The sequence below is a fragment of the Paroedura picta genome, chromosome 3 (assembly GCF_049243985.1).
Source record: "Paroedura picta isolate Pp20150507F chromosome 3, Ppicta_v3.0, whole genome shotgun sequence".
NCBI classification, from domain to species: domain Eukaryota; kingdom Metazoa; phylum Chordata; class Lepidosauria; order Squamata; family Gekkonidae; genus Paroedura; species Paroedura picta.
Genome location: NC_135371.1, coordinates 155,172,175 through 155,198,528, shown reverse-complemented (window position 1 = coordinate 155,198,528; position 26,354 = coordinate 155,172,175). Strand labels below are relative to the sequence as shown.

Genomic DNA, 26,354 nt, shown 5'->3' with positions numbered 1-26,354 from the left:
TCTCATTACCCTGGTCAGCAAGGACTGACTCTGCGGTGTTGTGCATTTTGCTCCTCACCTTCACCCCGAAGCCTTCTCATGGGACAAGAGGGCTTTGACACCCTGCCATTGTAGGAGGGTCCTTGGCTTGTAACCTTCCCAACATTGTGATTGGTGCTAACAACTCATGGCAGCCATTTTGTGGTGGCACCCACTCTCCATCCTTAAAATTCAAAAAGCGCTGATCAAGATTTGAGGATCCCTGGTGTACAGAAACCTGGGCTGAGAGGATTACTGAAGTAATGGTCAGATGCCATACTTGCAGGATGATTACCATACGGAAAACAAAGGGGTAGCCATTTTAGCCTATTACCAGTTTGATTATGTACATAAAAACTGCACAATACACATACATTTGTTGTCAGTTTTATAAACAAGAATTATAAACAGCGGTAACAAAAAAACTTCCACAGGAAAAAAAACCTGGTATAATAAAAAGAGGTCTCTTGAACAAGGTTTCAATACAGAACATACTCACCAAACTCAGATTAACAGTCCAGGATTTGGGGTAGTTAGCTTGCTGTTAAAAATGTAAGTAAAAAAAAAAAGGATTTATTTAAATCCTTGTCAAAATGTTTTTAAAAGCACCAAATGTCAAGTTAAACCAAAAAAATCTCTTGAGTTTCAGGAAGGCTGTATTTAGGCTGAAAAAGGCACTGTGCAAGCTGGAGTTTCATCTAGATTGAGGAGGGGAATAGATTCATACTTTCCATTTCCAGGCAAACCAAATAGCCCAGTGAGGAGGACAATTGCAATTATTCTCACACAATCCTTTTATACCAAAATTTAAAAAGACAAAGTATTGCAAAAGCACCACAGATCCGACCAATTTACCCCATCCACTTGCAGGGTACAAAGAACAATTTCAAGTTATTGCCTAGCTGATACACCCCTGAGATCAAGGTTCTACAAAGGCAGTGGTTTTTTAAAAGAAGAAACAGGTCAAAGGATACTAAGACCATGTTCTAGATCTGCTGCAGACTAGGGCAAATAACCCATTAATGAAAAGGAAGAGGGCAGATGTCTCTGGCTTATTTTAACCAGTGCCATTCTGCACACAGTGGACAACGCACTTTCAATGCACTATCACTGGATCCGCAGGACACGATCAACTACCGCCCCATCTCTCATCTTGCATTTCTGGGGAAGGTGGTTGAGAGGACCACTGCAGACCAGCTTCTGGCATACTCGGAGCAAACTTTGGTGCTTGATCCATTCCAGTCTGGCTTCGGACCTGGCCATGGGATGGAGACGCTCCTAGTTGCCCTTATGGATGATCACTCTGATGCCAGCTGGATAGAGGCAGGTCAGCGCTCCTCATGCTGCTCGATCTGTCAGCAGCATTTGATGCCGTTGACCATGAGCTGTTAGCCCACCATCTTGCCATAGCCAGAATACAGGGCAGCCTTGCGATGGCTGATCTCCTTTCTCCAGAACCAAGCACAGAGGATTGCCGTGGGACAGGAGCAATTGCGCAGTTACCAACTGTTGTGCAGAGTCCCACAAGAGGCGGTCCTCTTTCCCACATTATTCAACACCTATATGCACCCTATGGCCCAATTGGTTGGGAGCTACAAGCTGGGTTGCCATCAATATGCCGATGACACTCAGCTCTATCTCTGGACTCTCCCCCGGATACATTTGCCAGTTGTTTGGAAGCAGTGATGGTCTGGCTCAAGCAGAGTTGCCTGAAACTCAACTCTTCCAAGACAAAGTGGTCCTGTGGCTCGGAAGTAAGAGTTCAGATCAGGAAGTGCATCTCCCTAACCTGGATGGGGTGCAACTGGAGATTGCACCTCTAGACAGGAATTTAGGGGTGACCTCTGATGCCTCTCTTTCCAAAGAAGCTCAGGTCACAAAGATAGTCAAGCTGGCGTTTTTCCATCTACATTAAGCAAGGCTACTAATGCCCTACCTGGCCCCAGAATACCTAGCCACTGTAATCCATGTGACAGTCACCTCCAGACTAAACTTCTGTAACTCACTGTACGCTGGTCTGCCCTTATCCTTGACCCGGACATTGCAGCTGGTACAAAATGCAGCATGGAACACCATGGGGGGCAGCTGCATTGTTTGCCAGGAGTGTTCTGGATCAAGTTTACGGTTTTGGTCATGACCTTTAAGGCTATTAGCAGTCTGGGTCTGGAGTACCTGAGGGACAGCCCTAGCAGGACATTATGCTCTGCAAATCTAAACAAGCTAGTGGTCATCAGCACAAGAGAGGTCTGCCTGGCCTTGACCAGGGCCAGGGCCTTTTCAGTCCTGGCCCCAACCTAGTGGAATGAGCTCTCAGAGGACCTGAGTGCCCCGACAGAGCTCTCACAGTTCCGCAGGGCCTGCAAGACGGAGCTCTTCCACCAGGCATTTGGTTGAGGTTGGGTGGTGGAACATCAATTGGGCTCCCCCCTCGAATCACCCCACCTATGGCGGGAGATGGCATTTCCAACCATTGCATGGTGGTGGGGGGATGAAGGGGGTTGGCTTTGGGGTTTTCTTATCTGTTTCATAGGCTGGCTGGGAGAGGTGGTATATAAGTGTAATAATAAATAAAAATAAATAAAATGCGCTTTTGCAACTAGATTTTCCTGTGTGGAACAGGATAATCTACTTCTAAAATGCATTGAAAGTGCATTATCCAATGTGTGCACAATGGGCCCAGGATAACAACTGACACTACACCAGCTTCAAAGTTCAGGACAGCCACCAAAAAACAAGACACTTCGTGGCAACATTGCTTGAAAGGCAGCTGTGAATGCCCTGCAGAAGATTGGCTTTCTTCCTTCACTTGCCCAAACTGGCAATAAATTAATGTGCTTTAAAAGTTTGAAAAAATCCCTTCTCTTCTACTATTCTGACGCAATTAAAGAAAGATGTGAGTAAGTGAATCCACCCAGTCTGAAAAATAAAAAAGACAGAAAACGAGAGAAGGGCGTTTGTGCGCAGAGGCTAAGGGCAGTCCATGCAACGGCAGCTACAAAAAGACAAAAACGTTCAGATGCCCAGGGCTGGGTTGTGGATCCCTGGATAAGGCACATGTAGATGTCAAAATCATCCCTTTCAAAGGCAGCCCCGGGGAGTGGTAAGGGGCACGGTAGAGCCACAGTCATAATCCAGATCCACAGCGGTGTGCGCAGTGGTGCTCAGGCTGCTCAGCGATGTACCAGTTCCCAGCTGCTGGCGGTCACGCAGGCTCTGGATATAGCTCTTCAGCATGCGGAATGGAGGAAGAGAGAAGCGTCAGTTTGTGCACTGGGAATGGGGCGGCTGTCTTTCCTTGAAATAAACTGCTGAGAGCAGTTTCTCTCACATTAAATGTGGCTCAGCTCTTAAGATTTCCCCACACTTATGTGTGCAATATGCAGCTCTATATGCTTCGAGGAGGTGTTCTGGTGACCTCCAGCAATCTATAAATCCAGCATATGTTCCTGAGTGTGTGACGGTACGTATATTTCCTCCAAACCTCACATGTACCCCCCCACACACACACACACACACTGTAAAAACAAAAATAAGAACAGAAATAGAGCAGCCAAGCATGCTTATTAACACAGCTTCAACAAATGTTTAAATTAAAACAGCATAAAGAAACCATAAGAGCTTCTTGTGGCGCAGGGTGGTAAGGCAGCCGCCATGCTGTCTGAAGCTCTGACCATGAGGCTGGGAGTTCAATCCCAGCAGCTGGCTCAAGGTTGACTCAGCCTTCCATCCTTCCGAGGTTGGTAAGATGAGTGCCCAGCTTGCTGGGGGTAAACGGTAATGACTGGGGAAGGCACTGGCAAACCACCCCGTATTGAGTCTGCCATGAAAACGCTAGAGGGCGTCACCCCAAGGGTCAGACATGACTCGGTGCTTGCACAGGGGATACCATTACCCTAAAGAAACCATGCCCAAACAGACTGCAGAAAAAACCCTGTTCTGTCACTTCAACATGGAATTCAAAAGGCACAGTAGACTTGGCAAAAGCACCCCCCCGCCCTTGTGATCTTAAGCAGACAAACACAAAGACACTGAATCAGGCTGTGAGGTCTAGAGAAAGCTTTCCCTGGAAAAGGGCACTCGGAGGGCGGGCATAAGAGACATGTGGATGACAACTGGGAAAACTTGCAGCAGAAGCAATGCACGTGCCAGCTACTCACTGGTGCAAGGACATCTCCTGCGCAGCGCTTGACAGCACTGGGCTTCTGCCGGTGGGCGCCCTCTTGTGGAATTTGGCTCTGCCTCTTCTTGGCTTCGCGCTGCCGAATCCGCAACAGCTGCAACTGCTTCTGCCGCCGATTAAGGACCACTGGGGGAGAAAGGAGAGGCATCAGAACGGAGGATGCTGCTTACGCCCCTCAAGGAAGTCGGCCAGTTGGGGCTCCCAGGGCTGGTAAAGTTGCCAGCTCCAGGATGGACAAGTCCTGGAAATTTGGGAGTGGAGCATGGGAAGACAGGGACCTCAGTAAGGCACAATTCCATCCTCCAAAGCATCTATTTCCTCCAGGGGAACTGATCTCTGTAGTCTAGAGATGAGCTGTAATTCTGGAAGATCCTCCGGCCCCACCTGGAGGTAAGGTAAGACCAGCCTAGGGCAATTTGAGGAGGAGTGAGAGGGGCAGATTTTGGCCCTAGCCACAGAAGCCCTTCAGCTATGGAGGTTTGAGTGTGAACAGGCTCTTATGCTACAGAGTGGGAGATGGGAGAGGGGAACACAATTTGGCCCAATCTCCTGGCCTCCTTTCCTTTCCGGCCCTTTCCTGATTCCCAACCGAGCTCTGCACAGCTGCTATACCATGGATATAGTTCATCCTTCAGAGACCTGGAAATCTCAGTTTTTCTTTATATAAGCCAAGGTCTCTGGTAATTTTTAAGGGAAAGGAATAGCTGTAGCAGATGGAAAAAGAAGAAAATTATCTGTAAGAACTTAAAGTGTATAAGCATGATTGTTTGCAGTCACATTATGCAAAGAGGAAACAGCCCTGAATCATTCGTCCACCAAACTACAGAAGTTACACACTGTGGGATTACAGGCTATAAGCCCTGGGACCTTTCTAGTGCAGAATTCCACTCCCCAGCCCCAATCAAACTCATAAACGAAGGCCTACTAGCCATGAAAGGCCACTTCAGCCTCCATGTTTGGAAGCAGCATATCTCCAGGGACTAGACATCGGAGGTGAGCAACAGGGGGGGGGGGGGGAGCTGTAATCTTTGTGCCCCGCTCCTAAGAAGGATGAATAGCAATTGATGTGTTTGGGGGGGGGGGTTACATCAGACTATTCTGATTCTTTTTTAAAGTTTCAACTAGAATAAATTGCCTTTCTTAAAAAAATAAATAAATCTAGCATAAAATGAGATGCCCTGACCTGGATAGCGAGAGAAATCTACCTGGGGCTGCAGCTTCACCTAATAAATAAATAAAAACACAAAAATATTTTCTTTTTCTATCCCACCCTTCCGGTTTCATGTATCTCATGTACATATGCCATGTGTTGTGTAACATTTTCTAAAACGGCAGAAATAAATACATTAAACGTGTAAAATAAATAGCTAGTCATGCAATTTTTAAAAGGGGAGATGGGAACCGAGTTCGAGGACAGAGCCGACAGGCCAGCACAATCTTCTCTCCCTCCTGCCTTTCCCTCCTTGCAAGACTTGATCCCTCCCTCCCTCCCTCCCTCCCTCCCTCCCTCCCCATGGCCCTCCACTCACCATCTGTATGGGAGAAGCCTTCAGCCGTCACTTTCCACTGCAGCAGCACCCCCATCAGAGCGAGGACAGGCCAGATGGCCAGCACGGCCCAGCCGCACCAGCACAGCGGAGAGGACGGCACCAGACGGAGGCGGTCGTAGATGTGGTGGCCCAAAGCCAGGTTCTCCACGGCGTAGTCCAAGCAAAGGGTGAGTACGGCACCCCCAAACACCGCTGTGGAGAGCACCGTGAAGGCTTTCTGCCAGCGCAAGGCCAAAACGGCACCTAAGAGGGCAGAGCCCAGGAGAGATCCAGCAGGGACCCAGGCGCTGGACAGCTCATATAACGGCTCCGTGGCCACCAGCCCAGCGGTGGCTAACAGCAAGCCAAGCAGAAGCCCAGTGAGGAACAACCCGACCGAGTGCACCAGCATCGTGACTAAGCCACACAGGACTCCGATGCCCAGGGCAATGCCTGCGCTGACCTCCAGGCTCAACTGCGTGTCCAAGATGCGCTCCTTGTAGCAAAGCAGGAAGATGACGGCGGAGCCGAAGAGCAGGCCCGAGAGAAACATGATGGCTTTGAAACAGCGATAACCTAAAGACAGCAAAGGCAGCAAGATTAGCAGAAATGTATTTCCCGCTGGCCCTGTTTTCCCAGGGGAGAGGAGGGGAGATTAAGGCTCAGGCCTTAATTCCAGGCCATCCGTATTATTGGGTCAAGTTAACAGCTTGTATTAAACCCAGGGGATCTGGCAGGAGAAGATACCTTGTAGAAAATTGGTTTCCTTTGAGGAACAGGAGGTTTTGTACCAGACAGACTCATTATCATCATGGGTACTGCGAAGCAACTGGATTTTGTTCTTTGAAACAGACCAGGCACGGACACCCTGTTCTTATCATTACTGGAGCTCAGCAGTTTATTATTCCTGGAGTGCAAGCTGAAGGTTGGGGAAGGGGGGGAGGCGAATATAATGCAGTTTTCTGTGGTTTGGTTCTTAAAGCCATATATGACGTTAGCAACTCCAGAGGGACTTTTCAGGAAGATGCAACTTAGAATCTCTCCTTCTGTCTGCCTAAACGCAGGATCGTGTTCAACGACATGTGCCAGAATGGGCCACTTCCTTGATAGGAAACGGTATTCCTGTCAGTGAGGGCCACAAGGCCCCCTCAGAAGTGACTGCTCCTAAACTCCACTCCACACCACAGAAGCAGGAATCTTTCTCTCCCAACGTTCCTTCCTAATCCCCTTTGGTTTCTTTAAAATAGGGGGTCCAAAAGTCGACAGTACACCCCGCTGGGGGTGGTGGAAGGATCCAGGGGGGCTGTGGGGAATTTTGAGGTACTGGGGAGCAGCAGTCTGACTCTTCTTTATACCCTGGACTTCCTTGGTGGTCTCCCATCCCAGTGCTGATCAGGGTGAACTCTGCTTAGCTGCCTGAAGAAAACCAGCAGCTTTAGAAAATAGGTTGGATGGGATCATATTCCTGCTGAGCTCCTTCCCCTCCTCAGACTCTGTCCTTCCCAGGCTCCCCCTCAGATCTCCAGGAATTTCTTAACCCAGGGTTGGCAACCCTTCCCCAAAAGTCTCCATCTTTGCAAGGCTGGAAAAGCCTTCTCCATTTGTCTTTCTAGCCAATGAGGACCAAAAGTGGCTTTTATGAATGATTTTAACTAAGAACTTCCCCCCCAGATTAAAATATGACTGTGTAGGCAACATAGTGTGTTTTGAATTTGCAGAAAACCTAACACCGGGAAAGAGGTGTGTGTTCATATTTGTGTGGGGGGAACACTAGGGATGTGACCTGGGAGCCAAGAGGGTGGCAGCCCAAAAAAGTTTGGGAACACTGCTTTCAAAGATATTGTTAGCAGGGACTCATTTTATGTTCTCTCTGTATAACACCTACATTCCCAGCCTTTCTTAACTTGTTTACTATAGAGAAACCCCTAAAACATTATTCAGGCTTTGAGAAACCACCAAAGTGGTGTAATCAGGCAGAATATGGTTGGGAAGCAGAGCTGTGGACATGTCCACCTGGTTACTCATTTTACCGACCTCAGAAGGATGGAAGGCTGAGTCAACCCTGAGCCGGCTGCGGGGATTGAACTCCCAGCCTCATGGGCAGAGCTTTCAGACTGCATGTCTGCTGCCTTACCACTCTGCACCACAAGAGGCTCTTTGGTACCCACTACCTGTTTGCAAAAATCTAAAAGCTTCCACAGGTTCAACAAGGATGGGAACTCCTAGCCTAGAAAATAAATGTTCTGTTACCTATAAGAGATGATGATTCCCCACCATATTTGTTTTCTCTGTTTGTAAATCATGTGGCGCTTAATGTCTGTATGTGATCTGACCTATAGGCCCGTGGCCACTTGGAAAAAGCCAGCTGTTTTCATAGGGAGGGTGTTGACTGGAGGCCAGGACAGACCCAATTCTAAAAATTACTCTGGCTGTTTCCAGGAAAGTTGCTTTTCTCACATACATACAACTAATTTTGGAAATGTATAATTGTCGCCATGCAAGTCCAAGGCGGGACAGCAGCAAGGCTGGGAAGATCCTGTAGTCAGAGTTCCTCATCTGTATTTATTTTCTACGTCCACTTTCATATGTTTGGTATACCTGAATCAAGATGGTCTATAAGATTTTTTTAAGCAATCTAAATTTTACACCTGGTAGGGAATAATATCAGATGTAATTAATGCAAAAGCCATCCCAAGTAGTGTTTTTGTTCAATGTAAAGCAATACAATACAACCAAGTTAAAACTCTAGTAGATAATGACTTTTTTCAGACCCTCCATTGAGTATTGTTTGGACTTATTATATCAATTGCTGGAGTGTATCAAATCCCACCCACCCCTTACTAGAATATATCCAAAAACAGCAAAATTATACAAAATTTCAACATTTGGAATAAGTGTTCTTTATACAGTAGATGTGCATTCTGAAAACAGGATTGTGGGACATGCCTGTCACCGGACCCCAGCACCGCTAACACCACTCAGACCCCACCAAGGACTTTGAATTAAAATATCTCTGTCTTGCTTTTCCATTTACGGCTCTAAGTGGCTTGCAGTTCTTAACAATGACAGCAGAAGCAAAACTCAAGAGTCATGAAAAATGACACAGAATGTCTTGCCATTCAAATAATATGACATTCTTGCCAATTAAATGGCTTTATTGTGCTTCCTAAAACCTTCCAAGGACAACACTCCCCCCCATCACCTCTGCAGGGAGCCCATTCCATAAAGTGGGAGCAACAACTGAAAAATAAAAGGGCTCCAGGAAGGGTTGCTAGCTCTGATTGGTTACTTGGAGATTCTGGGGTGGAGCCTCAGGAGGGCAGGGCTTGGGATATAATAACATAGAGCAGGGGTAGTCAACCTGTGGTCCTCCAGATGTCCATGGAATACAATTCCCATGAGCCCCTGCCAGCGTTTGCTGGCAGGGGCTCATGGGAATTGTAGTCCATGGATATCTGGAGGACCACAGGTTGACTACCCCTGCCATAGAGTTCACCTTCCAAAGTGGCCATTTTCTCCAGGTGAGCTGTCACCTGGAGATCAGTTGTAATAGCAGGAGATCTCCAGTTACCTCCTGGAGACTGGCAACCCTAGTTCTAGGAGACGCCAAGCAGCAGCTTAAAGTGGGGGAAGTTGTTAAAAGGAGGCAGATAGGGACATTCTGAGTTCATGTAGTACAAGAACAAAAATATGTTCCCTTAAATAGCATGCATCTTTCTGTTGTATGTCAACTTTGAATAAAATATATTTTTTTGCTTTTACAGCGAATATGAACTAGAACTAGTAAGGATACTGGCCAACTGTACATCTCTGGTTGATAAAAGTAGGAACTACCTTTCTTGGATACCAAACTAACATGCGCCTATTCACCTGCAGCAAGCATGACTCACCTTCAGGCGACCAAAAGGGAATTTTTATCAACTGAAAAAGAGCCCCCCCCCTTTCCCTTTCAGTTTGCCAGCATGCAAGAAATGACTGATGCAGGCATGTGTAAGCTGGGGGGCTAGCAAAAAATGTCTGGGCTATCTCACCAAGCGGTGCTAGCGGACTCTAAATGTTTTTACATTCATAAGACTACAGTACTTTCAAAGCAATGTATGCAGGGTTCACAGAGCTATCCTTCATTTGCAGGGCTTCTCTATATTGGAGGAGCTTGACTGGACAGGAAAATATATGCAGAGAGTTCAGATTTCCAAACTCCTCCATTGACTGTGCCAAGCATTCCAGGGCTGGTGAAGGGGCAGCTTTGTGACACAGGGAGTGACTTGCTATTGTCGCCTAAAGACCCGAGGATAAGAACGAGGAACTGTGGAAAGTGCTCCCTTTCCCTCGACTCACCGAAGCAGCAATAGACGACTCCAAAAATGCAGCAGAGGGCACAGATCACGCAGGGGACCACCTCGTAGTGTCTTTCTGACAGGAGGCTGCAGGGATCCGGGGCAGGTTCACTGGGGTCTGCCGCCCCCTGATTAAACCCCCGGGGGTCAGGAGTCAGGACTAGCGGCAGCACCGAGAAAGGATCCATGGTCAGCAGCCAGGATGACATCCAGGATGACATTCAGCTCGCAGGAGCCATCCAAGCCGGAGCAATCACCTGGCCAAAAGTATTATTTGGTGTGATTAAGGGTGGTGGGTAAATACATTATCTACAGTTCCTCTCACTATGCTTCTGCTTCAGCCTCCACTGATGCTGAACTAGGAATGGAAAGAACACGGCTGCTTCTCCCCTGTCCACATCTACACTAGAATCTCCTGGCCTTTCCCTCTAACCAGACTCCTAGCAGCTGGATTCCCGCCCCACTCCCCAAGGGTTAAGCTCTTCCTATGGCCTAAGTGACGGAAAGCATGACTAATCTCGAGCCAACCCCCTTCAATACAGCTGGAATTGACAATATACATCACCTCTTCCCTCCGCCCCAAATCTGGCAGCCATCGTACCAAATCCAAGCCAAGGTTTATGCATGCAGCTAATAATCCCTTCCCGACGCTGGGGGTGGGACGAAGCAGGAAGCTTCAGGGGGGTAAACAAGGGAAATGGGGAGGTGGGAGCCCGGAATCACATCTAAATCCAACGACTGTTTAAACTTGGTCTCCAGCCAGGACTTCTGGGTCCTATTCCCAGCTCTGGAAGGGAACGGGAGGCTGAGTAAATTGGAGCAGGAGGTACAGCTAGGAGACGGAACTTCTGGGCTCTCTTCCCAGCTTCCAGGGGGGAAGGTAGCCATCATGTTCCATATGGGTCCTATTTCAAGGTGGGTGAGGGGCCTTCTCTGAAAGGATTCACACACACACCCCGATGCTCCTTATTTCATCTCAGCATTGCTTTTGCTTTCTAGGTTTGGGCCTGTCAGCCGCACCTATGTAGAACTGCAATTCCTTTTCCAGTAGCTCTCAAAGGAGAGGGCTCTCAAATAAAGGTAAAAATTCAGAAGAAAGCTGGCAATCAGTAGGAGTCCTGGGAACTGCAGGCTGACTCTGCCATAAGGTCACTGCAGGGACGTCCATCTAATAGGCAAATGGTAGTATCTGTCCTGACAAAAGCCCACGAAAGGCACCAAGCAGCCAGCCCACCAACTGGCCCTAGAAGATTCTGGCCCTGGTTCAGTTGCATTTATCCTGGAGCTGGAGAAAAGGACCTCTTTACAAGAGGGCTGTGGCAAAATGAGAGAGAGGAAGTCTGAACTATATAAACTACACCAAGAGCCAGCTTGGTACAAAGATTAAGAGTGGTGGCTTCTAATATGGAGAGCCAGGTTTTCTTCCACATGCAGCCAGCTGGCTCTTGGGCCCGCCACAGTCCTGCTAGAGCTGTTCTCGCAGAGCAGTCCTGTCTCAACCCCACCTACCTCACAGGATATCAGTTGCCGGGAAGAGGAAGGGAAGGCAATTGTAAGCCGCTTGGAGACTCCTTCGGGTACTGAAATTGGGGTATAAAAAACCAACTCTTCTTTATTTTTTAAAAAAAGCAGAAAGAAAACATCAGCTGAGCTGGTTGGTGGAAAAACCCTGAACACAATCCACAGAATCCGCTTGTATTAGGACTACCCCAAATATAAGGTGCTTTGTGGTTCATGTTCTGGGTTATGGGATTCTTCTTTCTTGTTCCATTTTTTGCCTTTCTTATCACTGTGATCATCCACTATCAATGTTTTACCTATTGTGGTCTTCAGGTTTTTGCTTTTGTTTCCTTTGCCATCACCCTTCCTTGGGCTACAAGGTGGGCTTGAAATCTCTTATCTCACTAGAACAGAAGCAAAGAGACACCAACCACAGGAGAAAGCCTGACACCTGTATAGGGTAAATGAAACCGCTTAAGTCAGACCAGTGACTATTCCCTGCTACAAGTGCAAGAATATGCCTATTTTAAGGGGAGAGGAAGCAGAGTAGAAAATATTACTACGCGGGTGCAAAGACAGAGGTCCACTGCTTAAAGTCATGCACCCATTAAGTTCAATTGCGTTCCAATTCAGTACAATAAAATCAGAGTCCAGTAGCACCTTTAAGACCAACAAGGATTTACAAAGCGTGAGCTTTCGAGGGCAAGCACTCTTCCTCAGACTAAGAACTGACCATCATGACAGTGGGAATATATAAGCAAAAATTAATCCTGTTCCATTAATAAGCTGTGTCACAGAATCCAAATACAGCCATATGATAATTCTTTGCTAAACCAGCCAATCAGACCCCTCAAATTCAGTTGTAGTTCACAAAAACATTAGGAGAAATGAAGCTGTCAATGCCAGTGATCAACAGCTTCCACCCCACCATTTCAGTTCCAATTCAGTGCTTAATTTCCAACCGAAGCATCTGCGCAAAAGTTTGCAAGGAGTCATGCTCATTAATTTTGGAAGCCCTAGCCCTCGGCTTCTGCATGAAGCACTCTGTACATGCCCAAAGGCACATTTCTTTGTCAGCACTTGCAAAGACTGGTCAAGATCAAGCCCTAATGCTTGCAATTTCTGTATGCTTCCTTCATTTCTCTTGCCCTCCCAAGCATCTTCAAATGTAATATCCCATTCCAGTTAGTGCACATGTGCCATATTTCTGCCTGCAGCCAAATCGGCTGGCCACCAAGCCTTGGCTGTTTGTGTGCATACACAATATGTGATACGGAGGCACTATTGGCTCCTTTCCTCCCACACACACACCCCACGGCTCCTCTTTCCCCCCCCCCCTCGCCCACCCACCCACCCACCCCACGGCTTGCATCCCAGACAGCAAAATGGTGTTGAATTTAATGGAAATATTCCCTTTGGAATCTTAGAAGGAAAAATTAGTTTGGAATACCTTTCAGGTGCTACTGGGGAAAGGGGTGATGGGACACAGCGGAGACATAGGGAGGCGGGTGGAAAACCTAGCAAGCAGCCCCTGGCGTTTCAAGTTTTGCAGATTCGTTTAAGGGAGAGAAAATCGCTTTCCGCAAAGAAGTTCACTTTGCCAGAGAGAGCCAGGTAGCGATGGGAGGATGGAGCCGCCCAGCCTAGTCCTCGTCCTCGTCCTGTTCTGGGTCTCAAGTTCAGGCAGGAGCCAAGGAGATCCAGATGGGGCCAGGTCGAAATCCCACGGACCAACCCTCGAGCGTGTCAGACTCTCCAGCGATCGCCCCCTTCTCCTCCTCCCCCCCCCCCGACCCCGCACCCGCACCCGCACCCGCACCCGCACCCAAGCGCACTTCTGCGACCTGATAAACACGGACGGGATGATGCCTCAGTTGCACCCGGGCCTGCGCTTCCCTCGCTGGCCAAAAGGCGTCTCCGCCGTCGGCTGCGCAGCCAGCCCCGCCGGCACCCGGGACCCCTCGCCACAAAGCCCGGAAGCCCCGAAGAAAAGGCACCAGCTCACCACTTCGGGCAGCGACTCCCCCCGACGACGCGCTTCCCGAGGGCCGACCTGCAAAAGCCACATCCCCGAGCCTCGGCGCGGGCAGGGGAGCCGCCGAAAGGGACGCGAGACCCCCGCCGCGAGACCCCCTCCCCCTTTGCGCGCGCCAGCCAGCCAGCCAGCCAGCCCCTTCCCTCCGATTCAAAACTCGGCCGAATAATCCGTCCCTGCAACAGCTGAAGAGTGACCTCATCAGGGGTGGGCGGGGCCGAGCGGAGAAGTGGGGCGCTGGGGAGGAGGGGGGCTCGCGACAGAAGCCGCAGGCATCCTCTCCTTGGTCCCCCTCCGTACTGGGGAGGGGGGAGAGAGAAGTGGGGGCCTGGCCAAAGGGGAGGGAGCGAGGCGGACGGATGTCGCCGTGCGCCTGGTTGCCAAGAGTTGGCTGCACTTTCCTCCTCCCCCCACCTCACCCCCCCCCCCGCAAGGAAAGTTGGTATCTTCCGATGGCCGATAATTGTTTGCTTGTCTTGCATGGGAAGAGGCGATTGAGGCCCGGGAGGTGCATGCGGGGGTCCAGCGGTGTTGGTCTGAAGGGGCAGGGCAAACGCAGAGCCCGGTGGCACCTGGAAGGCCGGCCAAGTTTGAGTCCAGGGAGGAGCTTCCATGGGCGCGCACCTTGAGAGGCTGGGGAGGGGGCGCGCGTTGCAGGGTCCCTGGGCGGAGAGGGGAGCGAGTGCTCCAAGTTCTTCTTACCGGAGACTTGAACTCCGGTCCTGCCGGATTGGACCTTGCGGATGCTTTCCTTCCAGGGGAGGCTCCGACTAGTCCGGGTTTCCTCCTGGCCCGGGCGCTTCTGCAGCGCTTCTGGAATGCTGGCCTCTAACCTGAGCATCCCAAGCAGCTCCGGCTCCCTTTGCAGGCCTGTTAGCGGGCCAGCTGTTTGAGCAGGTGGCCGAGGCGAAGCCCGCACCCCGGCAACTGCCCAAGCACCAGCTGGGGGAGGGGGGCTTGGGCTTCAGGGAAAGGCAGCCTTGCCCAGGAGCAGACTGCTGTGTGTGTGTGTGTGCATTTGCCACTTCCCCTTGAGCTCCTTCGACCCCTTGTAAAAACCCCCCCCCCGGAAACCTTTGCCACACAGGATGCAGAAGGCGCAACTGGTCACCGGCTGCCTCTGCAAATGTAGAGAAGCACATTGGCAAAACGAATGTTTCCCAGAGGTACGGAAATGGCATTCGCCTCCCCCCCCCCCCATAGGTTCTTTGGGTTTGACTGCTGGATCGAATTAACTGGACCTCACTCTGCACCAGAATCCCAGCCGAGGAAGCCGGCGTGTGAGTCCTAGGTTCCGTCACCCGGTCTTGCTATTCTCCTCTTGTAAGTTCTTAGTGGCGCAGAGTGGTAAGGCAGCAGACATGCAGTCTGAAAGCTCTGCCCATGAGGCTGGGAGTTCGATCCCAGCAGTCGGCTCAAGGTTGACTCAGCCTTCCATCCTTCCGAGGTCTGTAAAATGAGTACCCAGCTTGCTGGGGGGTAAACGGTAATGACTGGGGAAGGCACTGGCAAACCACCCCATATTGAGTCTGCCATGAAAACGCTAGAGGGTGTCATCCCCAAGGTGCTTACACAGGGGATACCTTTACCTTCTTGGCAGTGCCCTTCCTGCTTCATGTCCCACAGGTCATGCAGAACTATTGGCACAGCCCCCCTCCACTAGTGGAGAAGGAAAGCTACAGGGCCACATGGCCCGTAGTCAAGTTAGCTTTGGCCTTGGCGTCCCTGCTGGAGGACCCTAATGGGCGGTGATGGCTGGGATGCTTTGCGGGCTGCCTGCCAGCAATCCAAGGGGGTCTCCTGGGGACAGACCGCTCAACGGTCAGTCCATCTGCCTTTTGTATGCCTGGCTTCGGCCTCTTTCCTCCTAGCGCGGGGAAAGTTCAGTGAAGTGGCTGCCGCCCATGGGACTCGGAGGCCTTGCCAATGACCCTCTGCCTGCTGCCAGCGAGTTTTTCTCACCCTCTGCTGAGCCAGGCTCTTTGCCACCTCCTCAGCTGCCAAGACAAAGCCCTCCCTTCACTCTCCCACTGAATGCGGGTGTTATGAGTTGGGCCATCTTCTGTACAGTGCATGGGCAATTGATGAGCGGCCAGGGGAATGTAACAAAAGGCCAGTAACATCCTTTGGGAGCTGGGAATCTCTCCCCTGCCTGTGGAATGCAATTCCCATCCACTCCAGCTAATGGGAGAGGGCAAGGAAAGAGTCTGAAGCCAGTTTTGTAGCTTGAATTTGGAGAGGGTAGGGGGTGGGCAGGCAAAGAGCAAAAAAAATTTAGCTGGCATTAACTCATACTGAAAGAGGGTATTCTCTGGCTATCTGATGCAGGGTCATTGGTTTTGTTCCTCTGTTGGCTGACTTCCAGTAGGCTTTGCTTGTATATTCATAAATAAAGACAAACATTAAAGACTCCCTTTTGTGCTTTCCCATCAGAAGGAAAGTAAGCGTAGCACTGCCCCAAGACCTTCCCACCACTGGTGGAAGAGGGAGGCACACACCACTGAATTTCACTGGGAAAGGGGTTTCACAGAATCCTGGTGGGAAAGCGTAACTGCAGATGTTCGCCTGGCCTCAACCCTTTTCAGCCCCAGGCTCCAACCTGATGGAGTGAGTTACCAGTTGAAATCCAGGCCCTGCCAGAGCTGTTGAAGTTCTGCAGGGCTTGCAAAATGGTACTCTTCCACTGGGCATATGATTGAGGCCATGGCTTTTCCTTGGCTCTCCCCCCACCAAATTTAGACCATCCCCAGTTCAGCTAGCCTGATGGAGGGTGCTTCAATGCCAGCAGAAACTCTACAATGGGAATTTTCTGAGGGACAGACTGGATAGCGCTGTGATAAATAAGTACCTACACTGAAATACTCAGGCCAAGCCTTTAAAAAACATTTGCTTTTGAGCCATAACCCAATTCCCAAAGGAGAAGCTGCAATCACACATTACAAGATCCTTGTGTCTCCCACGTGTCCTGTTGGCAGGCATGTTTGGGGAGAGCCATGCTAATTCCCAGGTGCACATAAGGAAAATGTCCCCCTCGCTCTTTATTCAGTGGCCCTTGGGAGAAACATAGAATCATAGAATAATAGAGTTGGAAGGGACCTCATGGGTCATCCAGTCTAATCCCCTGCACTATGCAGGACACAACCCTATCACTCATCCACTCTAACCTGCCACCCCCTTGAGCCTTCACGAAATCAGCCTCTCTGTCAGATGGCTATCTAACCTCTGTTTAAAAATTTCCAAAGATGGAGAACCCACTACCTCCTGAGGAAGCCTGTTCCACTGAGAAATCGCTCTAACTGTCAAGAACTTCTAGATGTTGAGATGGAATTTCTTTTGAATTAATTTCATCTCATTGGTTCTGGTCCATCCCTCCGGGGCAAGAGATAACAACTCTGCTCCATCCTCGATATGGCACCCTTTTAAATACTTGAAGATGGTTATCAGATCCCCTCTCAGTCGTCTCCTCTCCAGGCTAAACAGACCAAGCTCCCCCAACCTTTCTTCATACGTCTTGGTCTCCAAACCCCTCATCATCTTTGTTGCCCTCCTCTAGACACGTTCCAGTTGGTCCACATCCCTCTTCAACTGGGGTGCCCAAAAAATTGTTTCTTGTCCTTGTGTCTCCGCTGCCCTCCTAGTGAATGTCCAACAATCCTATCCATTTATCCATCCTCCCAACAATTCTATCCATCCATCTAGATCCCTTTGCAAGCTCTCAGCTCTCCTGACCTCTACACATTAGGCCCTATTCCCTTACCAGGGAAAAAAAAATCAGGGGCTCTCTTAATTCCCAGCTTCCATTGTGCTCTACACTCCATTAGCAGGGCACCCCCCCCCTACCCCACAGCCTCCCTTGGGAGATGGGTAATCTCATCCAACTGTTGCAATCTCCTGCAATTCTCCAAACAATGTGCCCTCTGCCCCCGCCTTCCTTCAAGGCACACTGGATTCTATCAAGCACGGGCTCTGGCAAACAGAAGGGGCTTTGTGTGAGAGGCAACACTCAGCACCCAAGGCCTAGAGTCATAACACTAAGCACATGATCACAGGCGGAGGGGGTGGGTCCCACAATGGCCGAATCACCCATGACCCAGTCTATTCCCTGCTGGTGAGTTTGTGTGGTCACACGCTGGGAGCCAGACCCCACCCCACCCCTCGTTCTGTGCGGGGGAAGAAAGAACAGTCTATATGGAATCATTGCAAAGGAAGGAGAAATCGAATACAGGATAAACTATGTGCTGAAGCTAATAGTTAATTATTTGATGCATTATAATAGGCCGTTTTCTGTTTGCGAGTGACCATGGGTGTTCGTTTGAACAAAAAGACAGGTTACTAAATAAATACATAAAATAAATAGGGCTGGGAAATACCTGGAGATTTGGGAGGAGGAACCAGAGGAAGGTGGGGTCTGGGGAGGGGAGGGACTTCAACGGGTATAAGGCCAGATAGTTCATTTTCCATTTTCTCCAGATGAACTGATCTCTGTCACCTGGCGATCAGTAGCAATAGCAAGAGATCTCCAGCCACCACCAGGAGGTTGGCAATCTGAAAAATAAGCAAACAACCCACATTAGCAACACGGCATCAAGGCATCTCCAAAATCAAAAACAGCGACAAAACTAAAGGGCAGCTATTTGCAAGGAAAAATAATAAGCCACAAGGATTGTCACTGGTAAACCAGGACAGTTGTAGCAAATGCATTCTAGGATTTTATAGATCTTGCCAATTGTACCTGCCTTCATCTCTAAACTGTGTGTAGCCTCAGAAATCTGCAGAAGAGACATAAGGTTATCTAGTTCCTAAGGTTATCTAGTTTCTTCTAGATAACACAGTATGTAAAATTTAAAGCATTTTACTTGGACTCTAAGACAGGTTCAATAGGCAAAGATGCCTACGATAAAGAAAGTACATTTTGACAGTTGTGTGGCTCAACCTAGATAATTTTTTGACCAGAAATTACATAAATGACTAGAATAATCTAGTTTTTCTTTTCTTAACTATATCCTAACCAACCCACTTACAAATTGGACAGGACTTCTTACTCTTTAACAAGCCCGTTTTAAGCTCCATCGATGTTTTAGTGGCTTGAATGGGCCATCTATGTGGAGAATAGTAATTCTGTACTACAAAGGTAGGGATTTCTAACAAAGAATAATCAGCAGCAGCATCAAACTACAATTCCCAGGATTCTTTGGGGGAAGTCATGACGGCAGTTTAAAACTCAGGGCACTTTGTGTGCTTTTTGTCTAGAGCTGACTGGCAGTTTCCAACCATATTGATTCTGGTCAGATTCTTAGCCATAATCCATCAAATTATTTTGAACCACTGGGTGGACATGTTAGGAGTTAGAGGCTATGCTTTACCTTCCTGTCTGGGTCAGTCCCAAGTGGTTGTTGAAAGAGTCCCCTTTCTGGGATATAACATCTATATGACTTGAAAGGTAGCCTGGACATATGAAAGGAAGTATCCTTGTTATGCTGATGTTGCTCAGCTCTATCATAGAGATGTGAAGTCAGCATGACTTCACAACTCTATGATGTGAAGTCATGCCCATTTATAAATGTACAATAAATGTTCCGGACTTTTTGTTCAATTTTGAAAAGCACTCACTGCTCAGAAATTCAGAATAATAAGAGGCAGCGTAATCTCTCTAACGATCCAAGAAACAATGTCCAGATTGACTCCCAAACACAAGTAAATTTATTACAAGCGGGATAAAAGAAAGCAGCGGGGCTAAAAAGGAGAATGATCTTACTTAAGGAAATATACATCACACCTCCCTTCAACACACACACCGAAAACATTCTTTTCTTTTTTTTTAAATCTTCCATTCAGTTGTAGTTATCATGGTATAGATCTTTCTGATAAGAAAACACATCTGCCATAAGATGTTATATAACTTTCCCGGTGGACCTTGGGCCGGTCACCCTTTCAACTTTTATCAACTTCTGCAGATTTGTGATAAAATGAAGGCTGGAGGGCCATGGATGCCATCCTGAACTTACTGCAAGGGCAGTACATTTAAAAAATGTTGTTAATAAGGCATTCTAAACTTGATCTTTCAGTCCTTCTGAAGCTTTGATGTCTGGCTTAGTTTTCCTGGGAGGCTGAAGACGCAGTGAAGAGAAAAAGTGACTCAGCAGATATATTCATGACAAAAGTGTCATCTAACCATAACCTGATCTTTCTGCCAAAAAGAATCAGCGTTTCTGTTCAAGGCACTGCCATTTCCCATTACTCGATGCACTCTCTCAGTCGCTTTGGATGGTCCTTTTGGATTCTATGTAAGCACAAGGCCTGTGTTTGCACAAGCAATTTCATTCTGTAAGGCTGCTTCTGCTAAGTGGGGACAAAGGTTTTGTTTGCATTTCCTGTCGGGCAGGGCAAAATGAGGTGGGATAGAGGCAGGGAATGCAGCTTGCCCTTCTCTGTGAAAGGCAGGACATAAGGGGTAGAGGCAAAAGTTACAGCTTTTTCACGCACACAAATCAGAAAGCCAATCAGTCTGCACTTAAAGGAAAAGAATTTCAGACTTTGCTTACGTATGCAGGCAGAGGCAGGGTTGCAAAGACTAGAGGGGAATAGGTCTCCCTGATAGAACCCACGTGCCTTGGAAACTGGACTTGAAAGAGGCCAAGCCTTCAGGCCCTGTCCTTCTCTGTAGTAGTGAAATGCGAAAACACACACTCTTCAATGACAGAGGAAAGATCTGTGATCAATCTCAGGGGGAGCATTTAGAGGGAGACGATGATGGAGGGGAGGTTAAATATCCCTCCCTCACCACTGCTTACTCCATACAATTGGTCCCCTTGGCACAGCTGCTATGAATAATAAAAAAACAGTGGGATGTTACAAAATCTGATCTAGCTTGGCATTTGGATGGAAAGAAAGTGAACGAAATTGTGCTTTTGTTTCACTGCACATGTTTCTTTCAGATTGCTCTAATCCTTCCCAGCTGTTTCTTATCTTGGACACATTACATAGTTCCTGGGTGGGGTTCTAAAGCCAATTGGCCAGCATTTGGGTTCTGATCCTACGGCTCCCTCAAGTATTCTGGATGCCATGCACGGCTTTAAAGCCTGGACTTTGAATTTAGTCCAGATTCGACAACCCCTTTTCTGATTCTTCACTGGCTTCACTGCGAGTCATTTGGACGTTCCTGAGGGAAAGGCTCAAGGCTGGCAAAAGAGCTTGCTCACCATTTGATACAGTTGGGGTGAGAGTCCTGATGCCAAGTAAACAAATTGAGACTTGTTTTTGCCAGTTTGGGGGAGTGGAAGGGCTACAGTTACTACAAAAACTCAGATTATCATGTCAAAACAAAGTTGCTTCAGGAATTCCACTGGCCTCTATGAGAAATACATGAATACCCTCCCCCTTTAATGAAGAACGCCATGCTTACAGTATGCAAGGTTAAACCAACTGGAAGAGGAGATAATTACTACACCAGTTGAGTTTTGATGGTTCTCCTGGCTGTGAAATTCTCTTCCACACTGCTGTGCAAGATAGATATTGTTCAGCAAGAAAACTGGCACCAAACCTCCTTGAGGTGTTCACAGGAAAACATTTTAGAGCGCTGTCACAGATGAAAAGAACACTTTTTGAGCACAGGATAGAAAATGGAAGATGGACTTCTGGTGTTGCACTTGAATGACGCGTACCGAGAATATAAAACTTAATTTAATCACCATTTGTGACAATGATCTTAAATTATCTTAAATCTGGAATTAGAAGTGTATATGTTTTAGCTCCTAGTACAAAACTATTCTATGGGTTAGTATTCTGCATTAAATGTATTCTGCATTTAGGACCCACTTGTCACTGCTTGCTCCCGCCAGCTAAAGTAGCCACCTAAGTCCCTTCCCTATAACCAAAATGGCCACTGCACCCTGGCTGCTGGCCATGAACAGGTGCTGTGCATTTCTGGCTTTTCCACCACTGCAGGTGTGCCAGGGCAAAGCTTACTCCAGGTGATACCAGCATAGAGCTTCCTTGTTTTCCGGTTTACAGGCTAGTCTAAAAACTGAGTGGTCCCTCCAGCTGCGTCCAAGCCTCTGTGTAAAGTCCAGCATATTTTAGGGAATGGGATGCTGGGAGAGGGGGTAGAGAAGCACACCTGCGTGCGTATAATGAACCTCCTAAGCGGAGTTCCACACGGGAGGATCTGTATGCAAGAGAGGAGAAATGTTAATCGCCAGCCAGCAAAGGCAGCCAGATTTCCAGGAGCACACCCAAATATTTGGATCTGCATTCTCAGCAGGGTTTCTGCTTTCTCATGTTACCAAATACATCATCAGCTCCGAAGAACTCATTCCCCAGATGCCACTTTGCCAGCCAGGACAGGCCCACAACACTTTTCTTGGCACCAACACCCATCTGCCAGCTGTTGCTTTAATGGAGCAGGAATCCAGGGAGAACTGGGTGGGTATATTGTCCTCTGCTGATTAAAGCAAGCACTTTGGATGAGCTTGGTATGAAAATCTTTATGTTAAACATTTGAATCTTTGAATTTTCCCCCCTCTGAAGCAGTAATTTCCTTCTGAAGACTCTGCTTCTTCTTTAGAAATCATGCTTGGTTAAAAGCCAGCCCAAATGAAAAGGTCCTTTCGCCCTTCCAATTGCTTTTCAAGCTTTGGGCAAGCATCCAGGCAAAGGGAGTTCCGTAACTACAGTCTTTGCAAGTCTTTATGGTACAGGCAGACTTAGTGTGGACAAGGAACTATTACTTGCAGCCCAATCGTCTCCATGTGAAAGGGAATCCTACTGAATTCAATGGGACACACTCTCACGTGAGCGTCCAATCACAGCTGGTCATGGAGAAAATGGCCAAAGTCATTACAATTCCATTCTAACAGTGTCACGCACAGTTGGTGGGAATTACTTTCTCAGTGCGACTCTAGGAATGGATAGATTTGAGCATATGTTAAATTGTAGCAAAAAGCCCTTAAGATCTGTTGATGCTGTTAAGATTGACCAAATATATACAGGAGGTTCATAAAGGTTAAACCCGGGGATTCATGGGGGACGGGGTTAGTGGAAAATATGAGTTTGGCATCTATTAGAAAAACTAGTTTGCTTAACAACTTTGCTGAAACAGTGGCTAGCAGTGTTTCCAATTCCAGGCATAGGGGAAATACACATAGTGCAGTGGACGGGTTTTTTTGTAAATAAGCTAGCCTAACATCACTACGATGTCACGCCAGCGTAACCCTGTATGTGTGTGTGAGAGGGAGAGACAGCACAATCACAGTTACATTGCCACTACTGGCTGAAAATTTGTGATCCCTGTTGCATTGCCTGTTTAGAATCTAGCCCTGGAAACAGCATGCTCTGAAATAGCAGAGAGAATTCCACTGCAGCCTCCTGTAAGCGATGGGTCAGTATCTGCCCAATGACTACCTAACAACCCCAGGCAGGCACATTTCTGAATACAGGCCACATCAAGGGGAGAAATATGGGGACTCGAAGAGCAACTGAGGCAGGCCACTGTCTCAGACCTGTAGTTCACCACTGGCTTCAGTTGGCTTGAGCTCCTAAGCTTTCCAGATGTTCATGGACTACAATGACCATGGACATCTGGAAAGCCACAGTTTGGCCATCCTAGGCATATGCTATACATTACAACTGTTGAAGATTTCTTCTAATCATATATCTTTTTCCCCCTAGGCAGCTTGCCAAGAGTAGCAGCAGCATGGATAGAGCTTGTTCATAGTACAGTGCATGAATGTGAGTCAGGCTTACAAGAACAATGACAACTGTTGCAGCCAGTATAGAAATAGCTTCTCTGCCAAGAGATGGCCTACACTAGTTCCAGCCTTTCTCCTGCACTGTTGTCAGATGCATAACAGATGTTTCTGCAGTACAGTGCAAGGGGATGTAATGTTGTTTGCCTCCTGTCTGTTGATGTAATTTCCACTGGAAGCCTTGCTAGACCATGAGATCTAACAACCCCATTTGTGACTTGGATTTGGATTATTTCCCCCTGTTATCATGGAATTTGGCCTACCCTGGCCCATTGTGATGTCTTCAGCATAGGACTCACAATGGAAGGAAGGTCAGCACTGTCCGGACAGTTGTGCTTTGGCAACAAGATGAGGTGGGGCTTGCCTTCTCCAGCGTCATTCCTGGGGTGCTAAACCATATGACAGGTAGGAGAGGATTGCAGGTACGATGTTCAGCAAACTGGGCAATGACTCTAGTGAATGCTAGATGAGAAGGACCTAAGCCAGTGATTGCCAACCTTTTAAAGCCCATTGGCATCTTTGGGATTCTGACACAGGGTGATAAGCACAAGCACAAAATGACTTTCATGGGAGCTGGAGTGAAGCACAAAAGGGGTGCTGCAGGAGACACAGCCAAACACATGGAGGAAGCCCAGGTGCAGGGAAAAGGAGGTTTAATTTTATATAGATAGATAGATAGATAGATAGATAGATAGATAGATAGATAGATAGATATAGATGTATAGTATAGTATAGTATAGTGTAGTGTAGTGTAGTGTAGTGTAGTGTAGTGTAGTATCGTATCTTATAGTATATACTGGAAACGAGGAGTGAAAGAATAAAACTAACACTTTGGGGCAGCTGCAACAATCGTAATCTGCCCAGTCAATTGGATCACCAATGGCCAACTGGAAGCTGACCACATCCATTTTCTAATTTGGTGGGCACCTATGGAAGCCGCATTGTGAATCCCTGACATAAGCAAACTGGTGGAGCCTGGGTAGCCAATCAGCATGAGTGGCCCATCCTCCATGACTGGGTTTGACAGAGTAAAACATCACCAGTATTTGCCACTACCCCCTAGATCTGTCTCATACATAAAACTTGAAGTGGAGACCTCAGGCACATGAAACATGTTATTATGTTGCATAATGCTGTGCCTTTTCAATGCAGTCACCTGATCTTCATGAAAAGGGATATAAGGTCTCGCAAGGGCTTTTAGATTTAGTATAATTTAATCTTGAAAGGCACAGTCCTTTTGGAAACACTTTATTGAGCCAGTACTTCAGGCTCAATTCAGGAAGTCTGAATTTGAATGTGCTCAACTTTGATTTAGCACAGCAGAGTTCAGATATCTTGTCCTCAGGAAACCCTTTTAAGCACTGATCCATTTGTCTTGAAACCCCTGTCTGGCAAGATAGGGCTAAAACCAAAACCAAAAAAGGAACACAAACCAACCTTTATAAGTTGAGCTGTACAATAAAATATTATAAAAACAGTAATTATTTATTGTGGTGCACAATTTAAAAACAGAATAAAAACTACATAAAAACTATACAGAACTAACTGCACATAAGACCAAATGTGTTTTGACCCTACTGGGTCTTCATCAGTGGTCAGAATTATAACAATACACTCTATATACAAAGTCTGAACTAATTATAAAGTATAGCTGAGTGGGATCTGTAGATTATGGCTCCAACCAATATGTAATTTTTTAAAACTTTTTGGAGACCACCTCCTATGGCATATGCCTAGGCTCACCACTCTTCGCTATCATATAATTCTGTGCTGAGAGTGTATCTCATGTGCGTTAGAAAAAAAGCTATATTCTCTATATTCTCAAAGGCAGTGGTCCCCAACCTTTCTGAGGCTGGGGACCGGCAGGGCATCGGGCCGCGCCCGCGGGCTCTGCCCGCGCATCAGGCCACGCCCGCACATTGCGCATGTGTGAATACACCATGAGCATGCGCAGTGCACAGGCGCGGCCCGGCCCTGATTCCCTCTCCCCGCCCTCCCGCAGTAAGAAGCTTCCCGGGCCGCAAGCTTGCGGCCTGGGAAGTTTTTTACCGCGGGGGGGCGGGGAGAGGGAGCCGCGGCCCAGCGCCATGGCCTTCATGACCCGGCACCGGGCCGCAGCCCGCAGGTTGGGAACCACTGCTCTAAGGAACTAAAATTACCATGAACTCCTGCCAGAATCTGGAATGCCACAGTTTGGCCACCCCTGCCATAAAGCATACCCTCCAAAGCAGCCATTTTCTCCCAGAGAACTGATCTCTCTTGTCTGGAGAGAAGTTATAATTCTGGGAGATCTTCAGGCTCCACCTGGAGGTTAAACAAAAAAGAAAGCGTGTGTGCGCACACAGACAGAAGACAAAATACAAAAGGCTGTGTATTCCAGAGAAAAAGCCAAGTTACAGTACAATCCTAAAAAGAGCTACACCTTTCCAATTCATTTCAATGGACTGAGAAGGGAGTAGCATTGCACTGTTTGTGCAAACCCAAAGGAATTTTCTCTTATTCTTTAAAGTGCCTTGCACATCGATGGTGCTTTATAAATAATATTTTAATGTGTCATTTTAATAACTGAAGAACAACATCAGTGATACCTCAAGGACTAAGAGATTCCCTGTGGGAGACCAGTAGCATTTTAAAAGATAATAAAATTTTCACTTTTATGAAAGAGCGCCCACATCTTCAAATATAATGGCAGGCTCCTCTGTAGGCAACACATTGTTACATGGGGGAAAATGTAATAGGTGGGAAGCCTCAGGATTTATAAGATATTTAACACCTATAGTAAGAAAACCCACGCTAAATCAATTTTTACAAATTATTATTATTTTCACTCCACCTACCTAAAAGGTTTGCCTAGTGCGTAGCCACTCTTGGGGCGGGGGGCAGCTCCAGCCCATGATGTTTATACTGGAATAAACTTGTTAGTTGTTAAACCTGTCGTTTATTTTTTTACAGGAACAGACTAACGCGGGAGAAGCCTCTGCGGACTAGAATCGGATCCATCAGACGTAGGAA

The 26,354-nt window shown here is 47.7% G+C and overlaps 1 protein-coding gene across 4 annotated transcripts; it reads right to left on the bottom strand.

Annotated features, from left to right (window-relative positions):
* Positions 1 to 389: 389 nt before the first annotated feature.
* On the bottom strand, positions 390 to 26,328 carry LOC143833240 (transmembrane protein 198-like). Of its 4 annotated transcripts, XM_077328807.1 has the most exons (6): positions 26,180 to 26,328; positions 17,970 to 18,144; positions 10,066 to 10,321; positions 5,728 to 6,303; positions 4,176 to 4,324; positions 390 to 3,243 (listed from the first exon to the last, which is right to left on the bottom strand). In XM_077328807.1, exons 3-6 carry the CDS (start codon positions 10,283 to 10,285, stop codon positions 3,097 to 3,099), a joined length of 1,092 nt encoding a protein of 363 aa, XP_077184922.1. In that variant the 5' UTR covers positions 10,286 to 10,321; positions 17,970 to 18,144; positions 26,180 to 26,328; the 3' UTR covers positions 390 to 3,096. The 4 variants fall into 4 exon arrangements, with proteins under 4 accessions (XP_077184922.1, XP_077184923.1, XP_077184921.1 ...); XM_077328808.1 differs by lacking the exons at positions 17,970 to 18,144; positions 26,180 to 26,328 and adding an exon at positions 14,302 to 14,448; XM_077328806.1 differs by lacking the exons at positions 17,970 to 18,144; positions 26,180 to 26,328 and adding an exon at positions 13,570 to 13,738.
* Between the last annotated feature and the right edge of the window lie 26 nt (positions 26,329 to 26,354).